The 22,073-nt window shown below is 36.1% G+C and overlaps 1 protein-coding gene across 6 annotated transcripts in view; it reads right to left on the reverse strand.

The window, feature by feature from the left end:
• The window catches only part of hecw1b (HECT, C2 and WW domain containing E3 ubiquitin protein ligase 1b), a 93,003-nt gene that overhangs the window by 39,447 nt on the left and 31,483 nt on the right, over nucleotides 1–22,073 (reverse strand). For 4 of the 6 annotated variants that reach the window (XR_015477864.1, XM_087239781.1, XM_087239780.1 and 1 more), the window contains 7 exon segments: nucleotides 20,371–20,540; nucleotides 14,719–14,861; nucleotides 14,242–14,342; nucleotides 9,597–9,886; nucleotides 6,973–7,837; nucleotides 4,263–4,364; nucleotides 630–780 (listed from right to left, as the gene is read on the reverse strand). Coding sequence is in view for 4 of the 6 variants with exons in the window: in XM_087239781.1 (XP_087095907.1) it covers nucleotides 630–780; nucleotides 4,263–4,364; nucleotides 6,973–7,837; nucleotides 9,597–9,886; nucleotides 14,242–14,342; nucleotides 14,719–14,861; nucleotides 20,371–20,540 (1,822 nt within the window). In the remaining 2 variants the exon portion in view is untranslated. 6 annotated transcript variants of the gene reach the window in all.

The following is a 22,073-nucleotide window of genomic DNA, read 5'->3' on the forward strand; positions in this document are numbered from 1 at the left end:
AACTTGTTGGATAATAATAATAATAATAATAATAATAATAATAATAATAATAATAATAATAATAATAACAATAATAATATCAATAATAATAATAATAATAACAATAATAATACAAACAATAATAATAATATCAATAATAATAATAATAATAATATCAATAATAATAATAAAATCAATAATAATAATAATAATAATAATAATAATAACAATAATAATAATAAAAACAATAGCAATAATAATAATTATATCAATAATAATAATAATAATAATAATAATAATAATACATTTAATTTATGATGTGCTTTTCTCAAAGTCAAAGCAATAAAAGCTATACAATAACAAATAAAAATTACAAGCTTGCATAAAATTCCAGTAAGAAGCCTGTAGTAATACCGCAATAATAAAACAATAAATCTAAAGTAATTAAGCAACTGATCTACAGTAATAAACACACAAAAAAAAGATTATTTGAAGAATGCTGATAGATGGCACCCATAGTAAACTTTTCCTACTATTAAAGTCAAACAACCAGCATTCTTCAAAATATCTCATAATTGAGGTAAAAAAAAAAGAAAAAAAAAGTATAGAATAACAAAAAAGAGCAATGGCTGATGCCCAGTGTTGTTTACCTCCTGTTGAGCTGCTCCATCTGTTGGACGGATCCAGACCTGCGTAGGCCGTCCGGCGTGGCTGCAGATGTGGGTCTTTGCCAAGTGGTGGTCCGGTTAATGTGATCCACATAAAACACACGACCGTGACTGTCGATCCGGGCCTCCCAGTCTAAACGAGCCAAACAAAACACAAACATTTGATGCTCAAAATTAAGCTTAGCATTTAATATACACTGCGGGTCAAAAGAAGCCCACTATGCTTATCAATGCTGCATTTATTTAATCAGAAATGATTAATAAATATCATATAAATACATAAATATTTAGCAAAAACATTAATAATATCACTGATTCCAATCATTGATGATATCAAAAAGCGGTATTGAGTCTACATTTATCTAATTAGGTCATCATTTAGTGCCTTTGTACATTTGTTTTTACTTCGAAAATCCCCTCAAATGTAGGAGGTTTGATATTTGAGTCATTTTGTGGGAACATTACACAAACACATACGTATGTACACACACACACACTCCAGCAGATAAAAGAAGTGGCAGACGGCTGTGGTGTACTTTAAAGTGGTTCCTGCTGAATTGCTGTTGTTATGACGGTAATCAGAGGTGAAATCTCGGTGTGTGGGTTAGTAAGAGCCAGGCTGCACTACTACTATCTGATGTGAAAGTTGATCTTGTGTCGATTGGTTGCAGTGTGATTATAGACTGCTTTGAAATGCAACAGGAAAGATGTGAAGAGAAGTACACCAGGTTAAACTGATACATTTAGTAAATGGGTTTACCATTTTGATCTGCAGTGTTTATTTTTCAATCACAACCCCATATGGGTCAATCTATAAACTGCTTTAAAGGTTTGTGAAATTTGGTCATGAATTATTAGATGACACTGGACCCTGTATAATACACTCGATTTTAATAGTTCATTCATTTATTTACCTTATTTATGAGAGTTCGCAACAGTGAAATAAACCACCAACTATTCCAGTATATGTTTTATGCAGCGGCTGCCCTTCCAGCTGCAACCCAACGCTGGGAAACACCCTTACACCCTCACAGTCCCACACACACTCATACATTATGGCGAATTGTTGTTTTACCCAATTCACCTATAGCGCATGTCTTTGGACTGTGGGGGAAACCGGAGCACCTGGAGAATGTTGAATAATAACTCATTTAAATAGTCAAATTAACTCAAAATAAGTGAGTTTGTTAGGGTATACAAAATACTTATTTTTAGCAACAGCAGTAGTTTTAATGGTTTGGAAAGGAGTCTCTAAGTCTGACTTTGGCTGCAATATTCCTAAATTCAAAATACACAGAATAAATATTTTTTTATTACTCAAATATCTGTGATTCGAAGCTATATTTTAGTATCACTTTTATCGTATTCAGTGTCACATGATCCTTTAGATATTGTAATAATTTGTTAATAACTGGTTTGATGACCAAGAAACTATTATTAGAATGAACAGGGTTCATACACATTTGGACTTTGCCAAGACATTCAAGTCAATTTTCATGACCTACTGTTTCATCTAATGTCTACATATACATGGTAAATCATAAGAAACGTTTACATTTATTACAGAATATCATAAAACATGCAATAGTTTCAATTTATTTTTAAATCTATGTAAAATAGATGATGCTTACACAGAACTAATAATGTAAGAATGTCTTTTTGGCCAAGAAAAGAAAAGAAGTAAAGACCTTTTCAAGAAAAGAAAAGAAGTAAAGGTTTTTTTTCTTCACTCCCATCAGGTGAAGTTTTTTTTCCCTCTCCGCTGTCGCCACTGCCTCGCATGGTTCAGGATTGGTAGAGCTACGCATCGATGAATTTGCTCTTCAGTGTTTGAACTCTCAGTAATGATAAATCACACTGAACTGAGCTAAACTGAACTGAACTGAACTTAAAACACTAAAACCTGAACCACACTGTTCCAGTTACTGAACCACACTGTTCCAGTTACTATGACCATTTATGTGAAGCTGCTTTGACACAATCTACATTGTAAAAGCGCTATACAAATAAAGCTGAATTGAATTGAATTGAATTGAACTCCATTCAAACCTCCTTTCAAATAGACAGACATTTTGTCACCTTGGAATCATGAGGCTCTATCTGCGTTCTGGATGATTTTTTGAGATATTGTGCTTCAACGTTTTTTGCATTCCATAGCAAACAGTATGTGTGTCTTAAAATGTAAACAACTTATAAAAAACATCCCATAATGTAAATAAGCTGTCATTTAATATGAATATGTCAATAACTCAATTTTGACAAAATGTCACATAGAACTTTATAATTCTAAGGTGACGATTTGTCCAACTAATTTGAGATAATCTTAATAGTTTGTTTAACTAGTAATAGTAGGTAAAACAACTTCTATTATAAAGCCGCGATCACACTGCACTATTCGTTCCATTGACTTCCATTTATAGGCATGCAAATGCGGCAGACCAGAAATGCAGGCACGTGCGACAAGCTTCGCATTTCACTGCTTTCGGAAGTTCAAGCTTGGTGAATTTTTACCTGCAAAATCACATTAGGTGATTGCATGAGACTAATAGAAGATCATTTAAAATAAGAAATTTAAAATATGGAGCGATTGCTTAATTTTATTAACAACTAATCATATTGTTTAAGCCCGCCTTTTTGCAGCACCGTACGACAGAATTTTGCAAGCACAAGCTCTAGTGTGACTGCAGCTTAAGTCACTTAGGAAAAAAATATCTGCTAAATGACTAAATGTAAATGTAATTTCCATGACTTTTCCAAAAACCTTGTGGCTTTTTCTGTTTTACCAAAACTTTTCCAAGCCTGGAAAATGCCATGTCAAAACGTTTCCAGGTTTTCCATGACCGTATGAACCCTAAATGAACGTTGAAGACAGTTAGTTAGTTAACATCTTTTGATGAGCCAGCAAAAAACTGTATTTATTAGTAACCAAAATCTTTTGTAACATCATACATGTAGTTATCGATACTATGATGAATTGAATCAGTCTTTGATAAATAAAAACATATCACATTATTACTTATATATGCAAAAATCACTTTTATAAGGCGTTTTTATGCAGTTGTAAATATAGCCAACTTGTAATAATAAACATTTCTACATTGTATTTTTTTATAATCAGAATCAACTTGCAGAAACACATTCTCCCTTTGTACGTGTCATCAGAGGGGGAAAGCCCCACCCACTAGTGATGACCTCTCCCTAATTAGCATAGAACGTTAGTCTTGTTTTTGACTCTGCCACTATGCTGACACAAAGGCATTTGTAGCTCCGCCCTCTTTTGAAAAGAGCCCAGTCTCATTTGAATTTAAAGTGACAGTCCCCAAAACGGCACAATTAGGATCAAAAGGGTTTCAAAGAGTTATAAAACTTTATCTGTGGGTTTTTTTTGAGATTCACATAAACACTCTAGAGACTTATTTACATCTTCTAAAAAGGGGACATAATAGGTCCCCTTTATATTGTAATGCAAAAACAAAACAACTTTGATCTACTTTTTGATTTAGAATATATTACTTTGTGAACCTACAGCTCGTTCACCTGTATTCCCTACTCAAAAATGAGCATTTTGTATGACTGTGAGTGTATTATGATGCTGGGCGAGACAGAAGCACTTACTGGGCGGCAGCGGCTCATCAATGGTGGGATAGTGGTGTGGATCGGGCCGCAGGGCAGGCAGCTGACTCACTGCAGGGTGGTTACAAGGCAAAGGACATTCTCCTAAACACACCACAAACACAAGCCAGCACATTCTTCATAGATAAATTTCTATCACAGGTCAGTGTACCCCAAATTGATAATTTTCACCCCAAAATGAACATTTGCAGTTAATGTTCTACAGTCAAATGAAAAAGTTAGGACACCTTACCAAATTCCATATCTTTTTTTTTCATATCAGTACATAAAAAAGGTAATCTGATCTATGCAAGTCCAATACAATTTGGCAAATAGCATCTGTGCAGTCTGTGTTCATGCACAAAAGTGTTTTCTTTTCTTTGTACATATACGCACAAGTACTATTTTGATGAACTATTATCTGTGTGTCCCTGCTTTTTATTGTCAATAAAAAACGTCGGTTCATTTGAGAGTTTTTACACATATATACATAATTATGCGACAGGAAGCTTGTGATATGATTGCCATGAAGGGCTGCTTGATGAGATTGTAGATTAAAAATAATAATGTTTTAAGTAATGTTAACCTTTGTGTACTGTTCAAATTGACTACCCTTTCATTATGTTGGTGGCTCTTTTTGCCCCATTGACTTCCATTATAATGACTTTAGCATGAACTCTTTCGATAGGCCTGTGCAAAAACTTTCTGGCTTTCATATGAAGTTTTATAGAGTAAAACATCAGATTATAGTGTGTGTGCATAAATACATTTATTATGTTTTACTATGTTCTGAGAGCGACGATGCAGTGGCGCAGTAGGTAGTGCTGTCGCTTCATAGCAAGAAGGTCGCTGGTTCGAGCCTCGGCTCAGTTGGCGTTTCTGTGTGGAGTTTGCATGCTCTCCCTGCGTTCACGTGGGTTTCCTCCGGGTGCTCTGGTTTCACCCAGAGTCCAAAGATACGCGGTACAGGTGAATTGGGTAAGCTAAATTGGGTAAGCTAAATTGTCCGTAGTGTATGAGTGTGTGTATGAATGAGTGTGTGTGGATGTTTCCCAGAGACGGGTTGCGGCTGGAAGGGCATCCGCTGCGTAAAAATGTGCTGGATAAGTTGGCGGTTCATTCCGCTGTGGCGACCCCGGATTAATAAAGGGACTAAGCCGACGAGAAAATGAATGAATGTTCTGAGAGCTGAGCTGCTTATTTTGATTTTCTCAGACATATCAAGATAAGTCTCTCACATGCACACACTCACACTATACTCCATATAGAAGAGAGAAACTAAGCTGTTTTTGCACTGCAACTTACGATCAACAGTAAAACCACCAACAATCAAGTATGTATGATTATATGCTGCCATGGCTTGGCAATCAAAATATGTCAATATAATGGAAGTCAATGGGGCAAAAACAGCCACCAACATAACGAAAGGGTAGTCAATTTGCCCACAGCGTATTGTTGAATTTTTGAAAACGTTCAAAGCATTTTACCAAAATATGTGTCAAAATAAGATTTGTCCCAAAAATCAGTCCATTTGCTGAAATACAGAGAAAGTCGTGGCCAAATTAAGAGTTAAATTCAATCCAGAGTGGATGGAAACTTCCCCAACAGCACACAGGGGTTAATTTGATCATTTGATTAGACAGACTTATTTCAGTTCATAAGACCTCTGGTATTAAGTTTGTTTTGTTTTTGTATTGTTGTATTTTTTGTATGTTTTTTACTCTGTTAATAGCCACTAATGTTTATTTAATAAATTATGAAGGACCATCTACAAAAGCTTCTTTAACCTTTAAAAGTAATCATCTTAGATGGGTGTAATGAGTCACCAAATTTGGAGTTCTGTTTGATACGACACATTATCCACAGCCATATCACCCTGCAGCCCAAGACTAGTTACTCACTGAAGCTAAGTAGGGCTAGCAAACTGTGGTCTGTGTGAGTCCTAATGCCCCAGTAAAAGTGAAGGCACTATACTGCTAGTGTGCGCTGTCTTTCGGATGAGACGTTAAACCGAAGTCCTGACTTTATGTGGTCATTAAAAATCCCATGGCACTTCTCGTAAAGAGCAGAGGTGTACCCTGGTGCCCTGGCCAAAGTCCCTTAATCAGCCCTTACAATCATGGCCTCCCAATCATCCCAATATACCAAACTGGCTCTATGAGTATCTCTTCACTTCACCTATAATTGTACAATTGTTGAGACATAAATGAGATAGCAAAATATAATCAACAACGAAAATGGAAATAAAAACAGAAATAAAACATAAATGAAAATGTCTTGTCTTAGTCCTATAAAAATAGCATCACTGAACATCTTTCTATATTTAGGCTGCTTTATTTATTTATTTATTTATTTATTTATTTATTTATTTAAGACTACTTATTTGTACTAAAGGTCATCAAACTTGTTCCTGAAGGGCCGGTGTCCTGCAGATTTTAGTTCCAACCCTAATGAAACACACCTGAACAAGCTAATCAAGGTCTTACTAGGTATACTAGAAACATCCAGGCAGGTGTGTTGAGGCACGTTGGAGCTAAACCCTGCAGGGACACCGGCCCTCCAGGGAGGAGATTGGTGACCCCTGATTTAAATGGTGAATAAATTACCAGCAAGTGTTCATTTTGGGTGAACTACCGCTTTGAAAACAACTTCTCTACAAACCTGCAACACACATGGATCTACTAAGCCTGAAAACCCATGCTAGTCTACTCACGTCTGCTGCTCGGTCCGGCCACTTCTCCATTACCCACAATGCCATGAGGGCTCTGAACGTGACTGTCTGGTGCCTCCTCCCACTGACAGCTCCCGTCGCCTGGCTCCCGACATTGAGCGCCCTGCTCTGTTTCCGTCTCTGATCCCAGAATGCCATTCGGTTGCTCCATCTCGTCCTCGTCATCCTGCGAGGAGAACACCGTACTCTCTGACCTCCGCGCACTGTCTAGGGATTGTGCCCGAATGGGACCAGAAGCTCTCGGGGACATGTGACTGCAGCACGCCACTGGGCTCAAATCAGGTGACCTCTGATTTCCGGTTTGCCCCTCAGCCCCAAGCGGATGTCCATCTCCATCCAGCATCTGAATGAGGTCAGAGAGGCGTTCGTGAGAGCGGCTGCGAGGAAGAGTCCTGCGAGGGCCATTGGGTGTTAAAGCATGATCTTCAAGAGTTACACCTTCTTCTTCTTCTTCTTCCTCTTCATCTTCCTCCTCTACACCCATTGGTCGGTCTGGTTCAGGCCCGGCGGAGTCTCCTGTCTGCGGTTGAGTGGCCGGCAGGCTGTGGAGCAGGTGGTGTATTCGGATGTAATGAGAGCGTGGCGTTTCAGGTTCCCCACAGGCTGAAGCGATGACCGTCTCAAGCTCAGAGACAGGTAAAGAGCAGGGACGGGGTTTCCTTCTTGGAGTGGTTCGGATCCTCAGTGAACAGTCTTCCTCTAAATCCGCATCCGGCTCTTCTGAAGCTGGCTGCGGATCTGAAATCGCTTCCTCTTCCTCTCCTGCGCGAGCATCTGAAGACTCTTCTGCAAAGGCGCAATCATTCTCTGCTTCTTCTTCTTCAGCGCCATTGATGGGATCCAAGACCTGGGAAGAGATGAAGCCAATCATCCAAGACTTTAAGGACAACACATACACTTAGGTCCAAATTCTTCCCCTTAGGCCTTACCCCTACCCCTCAATTTGCTCATTCATCTAAAGGGTAAGGGGTGTCTCAATTCTTGTTAGCTTAAAGGCATAGGGCTAAGGGAAAGGGATTTTCCAGGACCACACTCGAAACCAAGGAGTACGAAAATTTCCTAGATTACACCAGGTACAACGGCAACATGGCTAAACACAGGAGTCAGGAGATGCACAAATTTGAGTATGTTTTGACATTATTAATTTGGCATCATTAGTTTTATTGGAATGTTTTATTACATTCATAATGTCATTCATGTTTTACGCTCATGTTTAAAAAAAAAAAAAAAAAGCTAAATTTGGCTATCTATAATCCATGATATTAACTCCTATATAGTAGTCCCACAACATACCTTTACATCTGTCACTCGATGACACTGGAATACCCAGTCAGAAAAGTCTGGTGACAAAGAATTAACATTTTGCCACATTATATCATTATGATAACATGATATGTTTGCCTAAAGGGATTTCCTGAAGATTAATACCCAAAAATAATGCAACTGGAATAAGTAAGGCAGTCGGGATCGTCAATGTCATATGAGGTAAGAGCTCGCAATGACATTCCATGATGTTTGCTGGTGTTGTAGTGCCGTCCCATTTCTTAAGGGTAAATTTGAAGCCCTTCCTCCTCACACTCTGTTTCAAGGGCCATGGGGAAGGGGTAGGGGTAGAGGTGGAAAAATAGATTTGGGACTGGGCAGCTGTGCACGCTTTGAGATATTAAATTTCTCTTGCAAGTGCCATTGGAGTCTGCGCTTTTCGTGTAAATCCACTAGAGGCCGCTGTCGACTGACTGACTGACCCACCCTCTTCCTTCCCCAAACCCAACCAATAGTGTTTTCAAAAGCACAGATTGACCAATAAAATTGGGATTGGGCCTTAATACACAAATACACTTCATTGAACATGTACACATAGACATTACCTACAGTTGAAGTCTGAATTATTAGTCCCCCTGATAACTTTTTCCCCAATTTCTGTTTAACAAAGAAAAGATTTTCTCAACATATTTCTTAGCAAAATAGTTTTAATAACTAATTTTTAATAAGTGGTTTATTTTATTTTTGCCATGATGACAGTAAATAATATTTGACTAGATATTTTTCAAGACACTTCTTTACAGCTTAAAGTGACATTTAAAGGCTTAATTAGATTAACTAGGCAGGTTAGGGTAGTTAGGCAAGTTATTGTGTAACAATGGTTTGTTCTGTATATAAAAAATATATAGCTTAAAGGGGCTAGTCATTTTTTTATCCTTAAAATGGCTTTTAAAAAATTAATAACTGCTTTTATTCCAGCCAAAATAAAACAAATAAGACTTTCTCCAGAAGAAAAAATATTATCAGACATACTGTGAAAATTTCTTTGTTCTGTTAAACATCATTTGGGAAATTAAAAAAAAAAAATTCAAAGGGGGGCTAATAATTCTGACTTCAACTGTATATATTATATAACTGCAGGTTAATTATGCTTATTTAGAACAACTGTTAAAGCTATTAGTTACTAGTTAACTAGTTGAAGTTATTACTGGTAACTAAAAAAGTTATAGTAACTAATTACCTTAATTTTTTAACTTAATAACCTTTTGTAAAGCTGCTTTGAAACAGTAATTATTGTGGAAAGCGCTATACAAATTAACTTGAACTGAATTAAATTCTTTTACTTGTGTTGTTTCTTCTGCATTGGTTTCACTTTGCTCCATTGCTGCTGCTGCAGCTGCTTCTCCTTCCTGCTGTTCTTCCTCTAAACACTCTTCCTCTATGACATCTGCTTCAGCTGCACAACTCTGGCCAGATTCAACATCCATGGGCATCTCGACTGAAGCCGTATCTCCATCTAAGGGCAGCTCCGGGGCTCCGAGATCTAAACTCATGGTGTCTTCAGCTTGAGGCTGAGCTTGAGCTTCTGCTGCTGCCACCGGCTGCTCTGTGCTGAGAGACATGTCTTCATCATCTGTGGGGAGAAGAAATCTGTGACCTACACATATTTGGCACGATGCATACAAGAATTACAGTCTAGATCTGATGCATAATATATCAGAATCAAAATCAGAAAGAGCTTTATTCGCCAAGCATGGGGAAAAACACGTGAGCTCAGGTTTCATACAGTCTAAATGATTCGCCCTTCTGTGAATTTCCTTTTTTAAATATTTCCCAAATTATGTTTACCAGAGCAAGAAATATTTCACAGTATTTCCTATAATATTTTTTCTTTTGGAGAAAGTCTTATTTGTTTAGTTTTTTGCCTAGAATAATATCGGTTTACATTTATTTAAAAAACATTTTAAGGTCAATATTATTAGCCCTCTAATAAATAATTTAGCCGTCTGTTTTTGATTGTCTACAGAATAAACCACTGTTGTGCAATGACTTACCCAATTACACTAGCTTCAAGTTAAGCCTTTAGTCATCAAATATGAAACATTGCTCAAATGTTTAGGGTCAATAATTAACTTTTATTCAGCAAAGATGCATTAAATTGATCAAAAGTGACATTTAGGGTCTACCAAATACTTATTTGGATGCCCAATAAGTTCAACCCATGCCTTTATTCCTGGAACTCAAGACAAAACATCTTCACATTGGAAAAAAAAAGGATTAGTACATATAAGAGATGTATATGTTGATAATAAACTTGGCTCATTTAGTCAGTTAAAATCTAAATATGATCTTCAATCCTCTGAGTTTTTTAGATATTTACAAATAAGGGATTTTACTAGGAAAAATTTCCCTGGTTTTAAAAATATAACCAAACACCAGACACTTGAGAATATAACAAAACACAACCCTATTGAAAAGGTCTCCTTTTTCTATAACTCATTATTAGATAAGGTTAATTCTAACACTGACAAAACTAGGAAAGAGTGGGAGAAGGAGCTAAATACAGAGATATCTGATGAGTCATGAGAAGATTATCTTTCCAAAATTCATGATTGTTTGATCAACGCGAGACACAAACTGATTCAATTTAAAGTTATCAACAGACTTCATTATTCAAAATTAAAATTACATAAGATTTTTCCAAATGTTTTCTTATTGTGCAACACATGTAAAAACTCTGAAGGTACACTGGCTCACTCATTCTATTTATGCCATAAAATTTGTTTATTTTGGCAGAGCATTTTTAATTTTATATCTATTTATATTTAGTATACAGGATTGATCGGTCACCAAAGCCAAAATTGGGCATTTTTGGAGACAGAAATAGGAGATAAATATACAATGAAAGTCAGAATTATTAGCCCCCCCTTTGAATTTCTTTTCTTTTTTTAAATATTTCACAAATGATGATTAAAAGAGCAAGGAAATTTTCAGAGTATGTCTGATAATATTTTTTCCTACTGGAAAAAAGTCTTTTTTGTTTTATATTGGCTAGAATAAAAGCAGTTTTACAGATATATTAAAAAAACATTAAAAAAAACAGTCAAAATGATTAGCTCCTTTAAGCTTTATTTGTTTTCGCTAATCTACAGAACATACCAACATTATACAATAACTAGTCTAATTACTCATACCTGCCTAGTTAACCTAATTAACCTAGTTAAGCCTTTAAATGTCTCTTTAAGCCGTATAGAAGTGTCTTGAAAAATATCTAGTCAAATATTATTTACAGTCATCATGGCAAAGATAAAATAAATCAGTTATTATGATGAGATGATATTATTGAGATGAGTTATAAAAAGTATTATGTTTAGAAATGTGTTGAAAAATAAATCTTCTCTCTATTAAACAGAAATTGAAAAAAAATGAACAAATTAATAATCTAGGGGGGCTAATAATTCTGACTTTAACGGTATATCACAGGCAGTATCTTTGTGTATGATATTAGGAAAGAAATTAATTTTACAAAATTGAAAGTCAGATTATGTGGCTGTGTTTGAAACTTGAATTAGGAGCTTAAGTTATGTGTTGCCCATGGGAGAAATGCGGATGACAAACAAACTAAACACATTTTTTTAAATCTGCAAACCAATTATGTTTTATATCAGTAATGCTGACTTGTAACTCTTTATAGTTGGGATTGGTTTGAGATAAGTAGAGTTGTGATGTTAATTTTCTGTCTCTTTTTTTCTGTTTTGTTATTGTTTATTTTCTTATGCTAAAAACAATAAAAAGATCATTTAAAAAAGTGACATTTAGAATAATAAATCTATTTCTAATAAATGTGTTTGAGCGTTTTATTTTATTCTTCTGTTCACACTGAAATATTAAGCAGCATACATGTTTTCAATGATAAGAAGAAATGTTTCTTGCAGTAAAGCACCGTATTAAAATGATTTATAAAAGATCATGTGACACTAAAACTAAGGTTCCGCTTTGCAATCACAGAAATAGATTACATTATAAAATGTGTTTAAATATAAAGAAATATGTTAATAATATTAAATTATGCAAATAATAACATTTAAATAATGATAACAACATCAAAATGTTCTGTCTCCAAACTTTTGAACAGAAGTGTATTTTTAAAAAGGGCATTGAGAAATAGGACAGGATTCAACTGGGCGAGGAATAAGGGTAGATTTGGGAAAGGACTCAAGACAGATTTGGCTGACCAATCCATTAATCTGACAATTTTGCTAGTCTTTATTCCTAAATGAGGTGAATCTAATATGCAAAAATAATTTGACAAATTTATATCAATTATTGTATCAATTATCATAAATATTAAGATAGTCGACATGGTGAAAACTGTAACACAAATCTACAAACTATTAACAGCCAGGTTCCACACCAGGTCATCACTATGTACAGATCTTTGTGTAAAGGTCTCGTAAAGTGCTTTGAAATGTGCATTTTTTCGGTCAACGCTGACGCAATCTCAACTGAAACATGAAGAGAGAGCGGGACATCAAGTAGCTTCTCCCCTTTTTTTAAAAACAGCCAATAGCGTTTTGTTTAATCACAGCTCTGCCAGTAAGATCAAGTGCATCAAATGAAAAGAAAATGAGAAGCATCTTGTTGGGGGCGGGGCATGTCAGATGCTAGAGACCAAGCGGCAACCTCCCGCTCTCCCTCGGGAAGCCAATACGGAAGTAACTGAAACTGCAATTCATCGAAATACAGCTAGTCCTGGCTCCATATGGAGCAAATTTCAATTGAAGCCACTGTTAGAATGGCCAACTTTACAACAGAAAAAAGGGTGTTTACATCCTGGTACAAAGAACGATTTTGGTGTATATAGCTAATATTACCCTTCATGACAACTGTGAGCGGGGTGAATTTATTTATAACTCATCAGTTTCCTTTATATAAGGCTATATTAAGTTTGCATAATTAAGGGCATGGCCATTTGAGTGACAGCTAGGTCTTGCTGGTTGCCGTCACGTCACCTCAGCTGACTCCGGCAGATTAGCCACTGATTTCGGCATATTTATCATATTTCTGTTGTTTTATGTGGCTTTACACAGTCAGTTGCCTTTTGGACTTATTTCCTACAATTGTCAGATGATATGGGATGCTGTGTGCACGTAATCGTGCTCACAAACCATTTACTTGGTCTCCATTTCCCATGTGAGTAAAGTTTTATACTTACATACCATGTTTACCCATGTATTTGTTTTATTTAAGATCCTTTATCAATTAAATTTATAGCTGTAATGCATTCCAGAATCTGACAGATTGATTTGCTGTAGGCTCTAGAGCAGTCATCTGAAGCATTGTCATCAATGGTCCTGCATTTACTAACACAGACTATATCTGAAGAGTTTGGAAGTAATTTGCGTTTTCCTCCTGTAGGAAAATGATATAAGAACAATGTTTAGTGGCTCAATGTATTACAGCAGTGTTTTTAAAAGTCTAAACACTTTAATGATATAGTGTACAACCAAGCACATGTGGTCAGAACACAAACGAGTCACAGGTAATAAAGTATTAAGCATTCTTCCTAAGTAAAGTCTGTCTAAACCGGGTCCAAGCAAAATGTCTGAAGCTCCGCTCACTCTCCGCCTCTTTGCCCTTGTTTGGTATCCCACCGTTGTTGCGATGACGCGCGAACATAATGGCGACGGTTGGCCACGCCTACTTGTGGCTTCTTTTGCGCTTATCAGAAACCTGTGGGTGACGTCACAGATACTACGTCCATATATTTTACAGTCTATGCTAGAGAGACCAGTAGATTTGATGAGAAACTGAAGTATGAGGTGATGTTTTGGAGCACACTAGCTTATAGATCACCTTAAAACATACCGATACTAACATCTAAAAAATACTTCTTTTACTTTCATGGGACCTTTAGAGCAGCCCAATGCAGATCAGAATATGTTAAGGCTATATTATATTTAGAAACATAATGAAAACTGTATTCACCTGGATGAATGGAGGAGGTGATCTCGAACCTGAACTGCAGCTGCCCGCTGACATGCTCTGTTGGAAGTCTTCGACCCAGAGTATAGCTGACCACTCGATCACTGTGACAAGAATTAGGACATTATTCCCCTCATTAGCATGAAAAGCAAAGTCACATTTAAAAAAATACTGCTTAAATTACAAAAAAGAGGCTAGATTTAGTTTGATTATCTTTTCATTGCATTTACATTGCATTTAGTCATTTAGCAGATGCTTTTGTCCCAAAGTGGCGTACAACTAGGGCGGCAACAAAGCAACTTACAAAGGGAAATAGTGCTCAGAGAAGTAAGTGCTAGAGTTTGGAGGGCAGAGTGCTTCTTTAAAAGGGAGAAAGGTGTTTCTATAGGTGGTTTGTCATGCCCACTCACCTGTGTGAGGCACACTCAGAATGAATAAAGTTTTGAGGTTGTTGTCATGTGGTGTGGTGGTAATGCGTACCCGATAGCATGCTTCTCCAGTAGTCTTTGCACTGGCATGGACAGCTTGCCCAAGAAACGCTTTATGATGGGACGGCTTTTAGCGAACTTGTCCTTCACCTCAATCTCCAACACATCCGTAGGCAGAGACACAAAATTAAAGCGCTACGGGCAGGAAACATAAAAACACAGAGGAAGAAACAGCAATCATTTCAAGCTGAATTTCATAACCTAAAATGAAAAAGGAAACATGTTGGTATCTTGCAATAAAGGATTTTATAAAGTTATTCAAATGCAATGTGAGAAGTTGTTCTTCATTACTATAAAAAAATACTGTTATTAATTAATGCAAGACCAACAAAACAAAAAGATACTCAGATATTTCACTCAGAGCTTGTCTGTTTCTTACACAACGGCAACATCAATTATTATTATTACCATAATTCCTTTATTTATAACTTAAACTGAACTTCAACTCTGAAAACTGAACTGAAGCGGTTTCGATTTACTAGAACTTCTATGTTCAGCTGTTTTGGACCAATCTACGTTGTTAAAACGCTATAGAAATGAAGATGAATTTAATTGAAATTTGGCAAGAAAGTCACTAGAGATATTGCTACTGTAGTTCTTCTTCCAGTGAGACCTGGACAAGACGGCAGCACATAAATATTGCATAAAAGACTCCCAAAGAAAACCTTGCAATTCACACATCCACAAATCATAATCAAATGGTGAAATGCAATTACAACTGCCCTTTAAAACAGTATACAAATGATGTTTAAAAGTATTCATAGTTTGTAATGTGCAGTGTAAAAAAATAAGTCAGTACAACAACAAAAAAAACAGAATCTTTATTTTCTTTCGCTTTTTCTTGTTCACTCAACTTTTGAAAGCATCAGCTGCACTGACCTAAAATTATTTGTTAGTAATACAAAAAACATTTAGTTGGGTTAACATAAGATTATCCGTTTTCTAGAGAGGTGAACTACTCTGTACCAAAACTTTTTAGGTTGTGCTAACTGAACATTTTTTGTCTGCAGAACTGGAATTACTCAAGTACTCAACTTTTTTTTATTCACCTTTAATTGATAGGACAGTAGAGACTTTAGACAGGAAAGCGTGGAAAGAGGAGAGAGGGGAAGGATTGGCTTAAAAAACTCTGTGGAAATTGGTACTAAGAAATGATAATAATAATAATAATAATAATTCCTTACATTTATATAGCGCTTTTCTGGGCACTCAAAGCGCTTTACACACAATAGGTGGGAATCCTCATCCACCACCAGTGTGCAGCATCCACTTGGATGACGCGACGGCAGCCATTTTGCGCCAGACCGCACACCACACACCAGCTGATTGGTGGAGAGGAGACAGCGATGAAGCCAATTGGAATATGGGGATGGTTAGGAGACCATGATGGACAAAGCTAAGTGGGCAGATTTGGCCAGGATGCCGGGGTTAAACCCCTACTCTTTTCAAAGGACATCCTGGGATTTTTAACGACCACAAAGAGTCTGGACCTCGGTTTTAACGTCTCATCCGAAAGACGGCGCTCACTGAGCAGTATAGCATCCCCGTCACTATACTGGGGCATTAGGACCCACACAGACCGCAGGTTGGCCGCCCTCTGCTGGCCTCACTAACACCACTTCCGGCAGCAACCCAGCTTTCCCATGTGGTCTCCCATCCAGGTACTGACCGGGCGCAGCCCTGCTTAGCTTCAGTGGGCGACCATGTGAGAGTTGCAGAGAGCTAGCTGCCAGCGATGCAGCTGATACATTATCAGAACAAACAAACATAGTTCAATTGAAAAAACAGGAAGGCATGCTTCACATGTGAAGCATTACAAAGCATTTTCCCTGTTTTTCCTGCCATGTTTTGATTCTTGTCTTGTTTACCGTTATTGTTGTTTTACCCCCTGCCTTGTTTCTAATTCTGTTTCTAATAAATGTTTTGTTAACAGTTGTCTCTGTTTTAGTTTTTTATTTTCAGTTGAACTCTGTTTGTTTGTTCAGATAATGTATTATTTCTTAGTACCAATTTCCGCAGTTTTTTTGTTCACTCAACTTCGGACATTTTAGGTCAGTAAAACTGATGTGTTTAAAAGTAGAGTACATGTCGGGACCAATGTTGTAGTGGTTAGTGTGTCGACACATGGCACTCCGGTGTTCACGGCGACCTGAATTCGATTCCCGCCTCGAGGTCCTATGCCAATCCTTCCTCTCTCTTCTCTCCCCAAGCTTTACTGTCTATACTGTCCTATCAGTGAATGAAAAAAAAGTTGAGTACTCGAGACAAAACTAAAGAAAATAAGGATTATGTTTTTGTTTTGTTCACTAAACTTTAGGCATTCCAGTTCTGCAGACATAAAAATGTTCAGTTGGCACAACTTCCCCTTGCTGGAGCTCAGCTCTGCCCAAGTGCCTCTGCAGTGAGTACCACTTGCGTTTTTTTAGCAACTAAAGCAAAACAGCATCACTTCAATACCGAAGCTAAACTCTCTGTCATTTATTCTCTTGATCTATTTTAATCCTCTACTGTAAGGTGATCTCTGCTACTCTTTGCTAATCTAATAAAACACTTAACAGAAGACTATAATCTACAACATGAAGACAATCCCATCAAATTCAGACGATGTCACCAGCTCCAAAAAGATGAAATATTATTCTGTTAAATCCAACTGTTTACATGAACTCAATATAATTTTCATATTTAATAGTGGAATTTGCACCTAAATAATCTTTTTAGACTGTTATCATAGTTAAGTTATTTTGCTAGAATAGCTCCAGATTTGGCTTAGGTATTGACTGCCCTTTAAAGGAGTATTTGATTGGACTTAATAATGTTAAATGATGCATTTCAGTTTTGAATGTTTTTGTTTTGAATTGTTTGCATTTGTAAACTTAGAATATTCATATGTGTTGTTCAGATGGATATTCTGTGCATTTTGCATTGAGGATATGTAGCATGTTAAAAATTGTGTGCAGGCTCTTTAAGAACTGCGTCTGTCAAATCTGACGGCAGCGTGTTCTTTAGAAGACAGCGGAGTCACACAGTTTTCATTCCCGCATCCGTGATAATTGAAATATGAGGTTATATTTTGTTTACTTTAATTTGTTTATGTATCTGTGAGTGAAGATTAAGGGCTTTATCATACACCCGGCGCAATGTGGTGCAAGGCGCGCTTGTTTAAATAGCAAATGCATTTGCGCTCATATGTGCGCCCATAGGCGTTCTAGTCTAAAAAGGGAGGTTTGTCGAGGTGCATTGCTGGCGCATTGCAATTTTGGGAAACTATAATAGATTTTTCAACAGAACAAAGCCGGTCTATTGTCCAAAGCAGAGCTCGTTAGCTGTGCGCCTCGCTTACACACTGCTTAATACACACAAGATGTAGAGCAATACGCAAATATCTTTACATATGAAAAAGAATTAAAATATTAAGGATATATATAGGATATAATAAGGATATACATTGGAAATAAATATAAACGATTAAAATATTACAAAACATTATTTTCTAGCCTACATAAATGTAAAAACTACTGCTTTCATGCCTTCTTCATCTCAAGGTTTGTTTTCAGTTTATTTGTGACAATTTGCTTTTGTTAATGTTATTATTGTTAGCAGTATTATTTATTATATGCATATTTATATTTGTTTTATTAAAAACAAGCTTAGATTTGCCCACCTATCGGGTTTTAGACCATATAGGGCACAGCATGTGTGTTTGGATATACTCAGTTTTTTGACCACACTTTGTTATTATTGTTCATTGATTTGTTTGCTGGAAATTAACACTGAATTTAGAAATAGTGTTGAAACAAATCTTTGTGCTTAACAAACTAAATTAATTATTTATAGGCTAATGGATGTCTGTGCGTACAAGGTTTCCCTATCCATGAGAGTGAAAGTATATTATGAGGAAGGTTATCTCTCATTCTCGTGCTGTAGATGAACTGCTTAACTGTTTTCTTGCAAGTGAAATGCTCAGTTTTTACAAAGCCTTCATGTAAATAGCAAATGTGCCATGGCGCGATGCAACTGACTCTTAAAGGGAATGGGAGACGAGACTCTGATTGGTTTATTCTCAAAACACACCCATCACTCATTAAGAAAATAAGCTCAACCCTTTTAGACCATGCGCCACTGCGCAAAGTGGATTTTTCAGTCCTTACATTAGCAAAAGTGGATTCTGACACGGCCCTAATGCGTTTGCGCCCTGCGCTTTGCACTTTGTGCATGGATCATCAAAATACAGCCCTAAAAGTCAACATCTGACAAGAAACGAACTTTATAGGTTTCTTTATTGGACATCATTAACCTGCAGGATACAGGCTGCATTCTGCTCATGAGGCTGCAAGAAAACAAATAAAAAGAGCAGAGCTGCGGAAAAATAATGAATAAAAAGAATGAGTCTATGGTCAAATAAATAAAGTAATTAAAATAGTGCGACTGCTGAGAGTGCAGGCAGCTAGGGACACCGGCCCTCATGGCCAAAAAAATGGACCAGCCCACCGGGAATACTCCCGGTCCTCCCGATTAGCCAATCCGGGCCAGTACTGACTAATGTACACTACCTGACAAAAATCTTGTCGTCAATCTCAGTTGTAAGAGCAACAAACAATAACTTGACTTCTAGTTGATCATTTGAAAAAGTGGCAATAGGTATATTTTTCCTATGAATCATCTGTTGAACTGCATCCCAATCAACCCAAATACTGCAGAAGACCTACTGGAACCCTCATGGACCCAAGATTCTCACAGAAATCAGTCAAGTTTGGTGAAGGAAAAATATAATATTGTAAAGCTTCCTATAGAACAGGGGTTCCCAAACTTTTCAGCCCTCAATCCCCAAAATAACAATGCCAGTGACTCGCGACCTCCAATATCCTCTGAGGTGGTTATAAATACAGAAACCTTGCATGCAATGGTGCACACACACCAATAGACCCAAGTTCAAAAGTCTTTGTTCACATTTTTTTTAATGTATGTCAGTGCTGTAAATGTGCCAGAAAGTTTAACCTGGTATTACAAAATCAATCTGCTGCATCAGATGCTATTGCTGTGTCTTTAATATAATGTAATTACCTTAGGGGTCACAGTCCAATAGAACTAGTAACTATAAGTTACTATAGTAATTATATAGTACATAGTAACTATAAACGACTATTTTGACTTTTCAGTAGGTTATGGATAAATTATGGTAATTATTAATTCTTAAGGTTTAATAAAAGTTAATAGGTTTTTGAAAATCACCAGGCGACCCCCCTTTATTGTCCCGCGACCCCTCGGGGGGTCCCGACCCCCACTTTGAGAACCACTGCTATAGAAAACATTCATTTGAGTGAGAGATTTGAGAGGGGTGTATTCATATACGCTGAGCACTGTATAAATAAAATATCCAAATGTCCAGCTCTACAAAGATGACATGCAGTTAAATCCCGTCCGTCAAACAGCGTCAGTGTTTGTGAGTCTGCAGTGACGCATCCAGTCTATTTGCAGAATGAAGGATTTACAGGACCAACTCTGTGTGGACTCTACAAAAGCACAGAAGGCCAGCGTTGGGTTAAACGACTATGAATAAATAAGACGGCGAGCGGATAGTGTTTTATGTGGATTTGTATATAAGCATGTTTAATCTGGTGCGTTTGCTCTTGTTTGTTTGCCATACCTCCCTCTGCCAAACAGGATTAATGGTATTGCAGACGATGCCGGATCTCTTCTCCTGGCCATGGTGAGGCAGCGCTGGGAAGATGCTGTGTTTGCCAGGGTGGATGGCGATCTTTAGGTAGGGGTCAGGGTTAAAAAACATGCCTTTCTTCAGTCCGGTGGCCTGGAAATCTGATCATAATGAAAAAGAATGGCAGGTGAAGTAGACAATAAAGAGAGCAAAATGAAGATAACATCAAAGAAACAGAAGAACCAGCACATAAATGAACAATAGAAGAAAATATAAGCAGAACAAAAAAGCATATAAGAGAGCAAAATAGATGTACAGAAATTTCAGACTAAAACAAAACTGCATAGAAATATTAAAATATAATGACAAAATATATCTTGACAAAACAGAAACGGCAAAAATTTGTGATGATCCAAAATAATAGTTGTTTTACATAATATATATAATTTTTAAAATTTTTTTAATTATTTTTTTTCTAAATGCACAGTATTATCATGAGGAATCATGTAATTGTTTTTAGGTTTTGTTTGATTAGGAAATTTAATTTGGGGAATTTGCTGTAAAAAAATATCTAACAATAAAAAATAAACGCAATAAAAAAGTTTAAATATAAAAAAATATATATTGAGATGTATTTTTGGTCATTGAATAGATGTCAAAGCAAAACTAAGACCTGTGTAAAATGATACATAATATTTGAGTAAATTTAAGGCCTAAAATTTAGTTTTTTAAATTTGAGACATTTTAAAACTTTTTAAGACCCAGCGAGCAGCCTGAAATATAAATAAACCTTTTCTTAAATGTATGCATGCATTTGTTTATTTATATATACTTAATAAATATACATATATCTGTATATTTATTTATATATAAATGCACAAAAAACGTATATAAATATTTTAGTTTTAGATAGTTTTGTTTTTATATTACATATGATTTGTATCATATACATATAGATCTTATGTCTAAATATAAATAAACATTTTCTCACTTGTATGCACGCATGTGTATAATCATACAGTATATATAAAGTTGAAGTCAGAACGATTAGTCCCCTGAATTATTAGCCCCCTAAAGTTATTGTATAATGATGGTTTGCTCTGTAGACTATCGAAAAAATATAGCTTAAGGGGGCTAATAATTTTGACCCTAAAATTTACAAAAAAACTTAAAACTGCTTTCATTCAACCCTAAATAAAACAAATAAGACTTTCTCTAGAAGAAAACATATCAGATATACTGTGAACATTTCCTTGCTCTGTTAAACATAATTTAAACATTAAATATTAAAAAAAGAAAAAAAATCAAAGGGAGCTAATAATTCTGACTTCAACAGTACATAATAAATATACACAGTACACACATAAAGTATGTAATGATTAACCTTTATCCAGCACTAAAAAAAAACAAAAAGAAAATAGAATCAAACAAAAACATTGAATTAAAACAGAAACAAATCTGGAATAAAAAAACAATAGAAAAGAACAAAAACAAATCAAAGTAAAATCTTGAAAAGCAAACAGAAAGAGCAAAATAAAAAGAAAACAGAACAGAACTAAAATATAAAAAAGAACAAAACAGTAAAGACAACAAACAAAATAGAACAAAACTGAACAGAAAAAAACAAAATAATAAAACAAAAGACTAAAACAAAACAGAAAATAACAAAATTGACACACAACAATAATAAACTA

This window comes from Danio rerio, chromosome 2 (genome assembly GCF_052040795.2).
Source record: "Danio rerio strain M-AB ecotype USA chromosome 2, GRCz13ab, whole genome shotgun sequence".
NCBI classification, from domain to species: domain Eukaryota; kingdom Metazoa; phylum Chordata; class Actinopteri; order Cypriniformes; family Danionidae; genus Danio; species Danio rerio.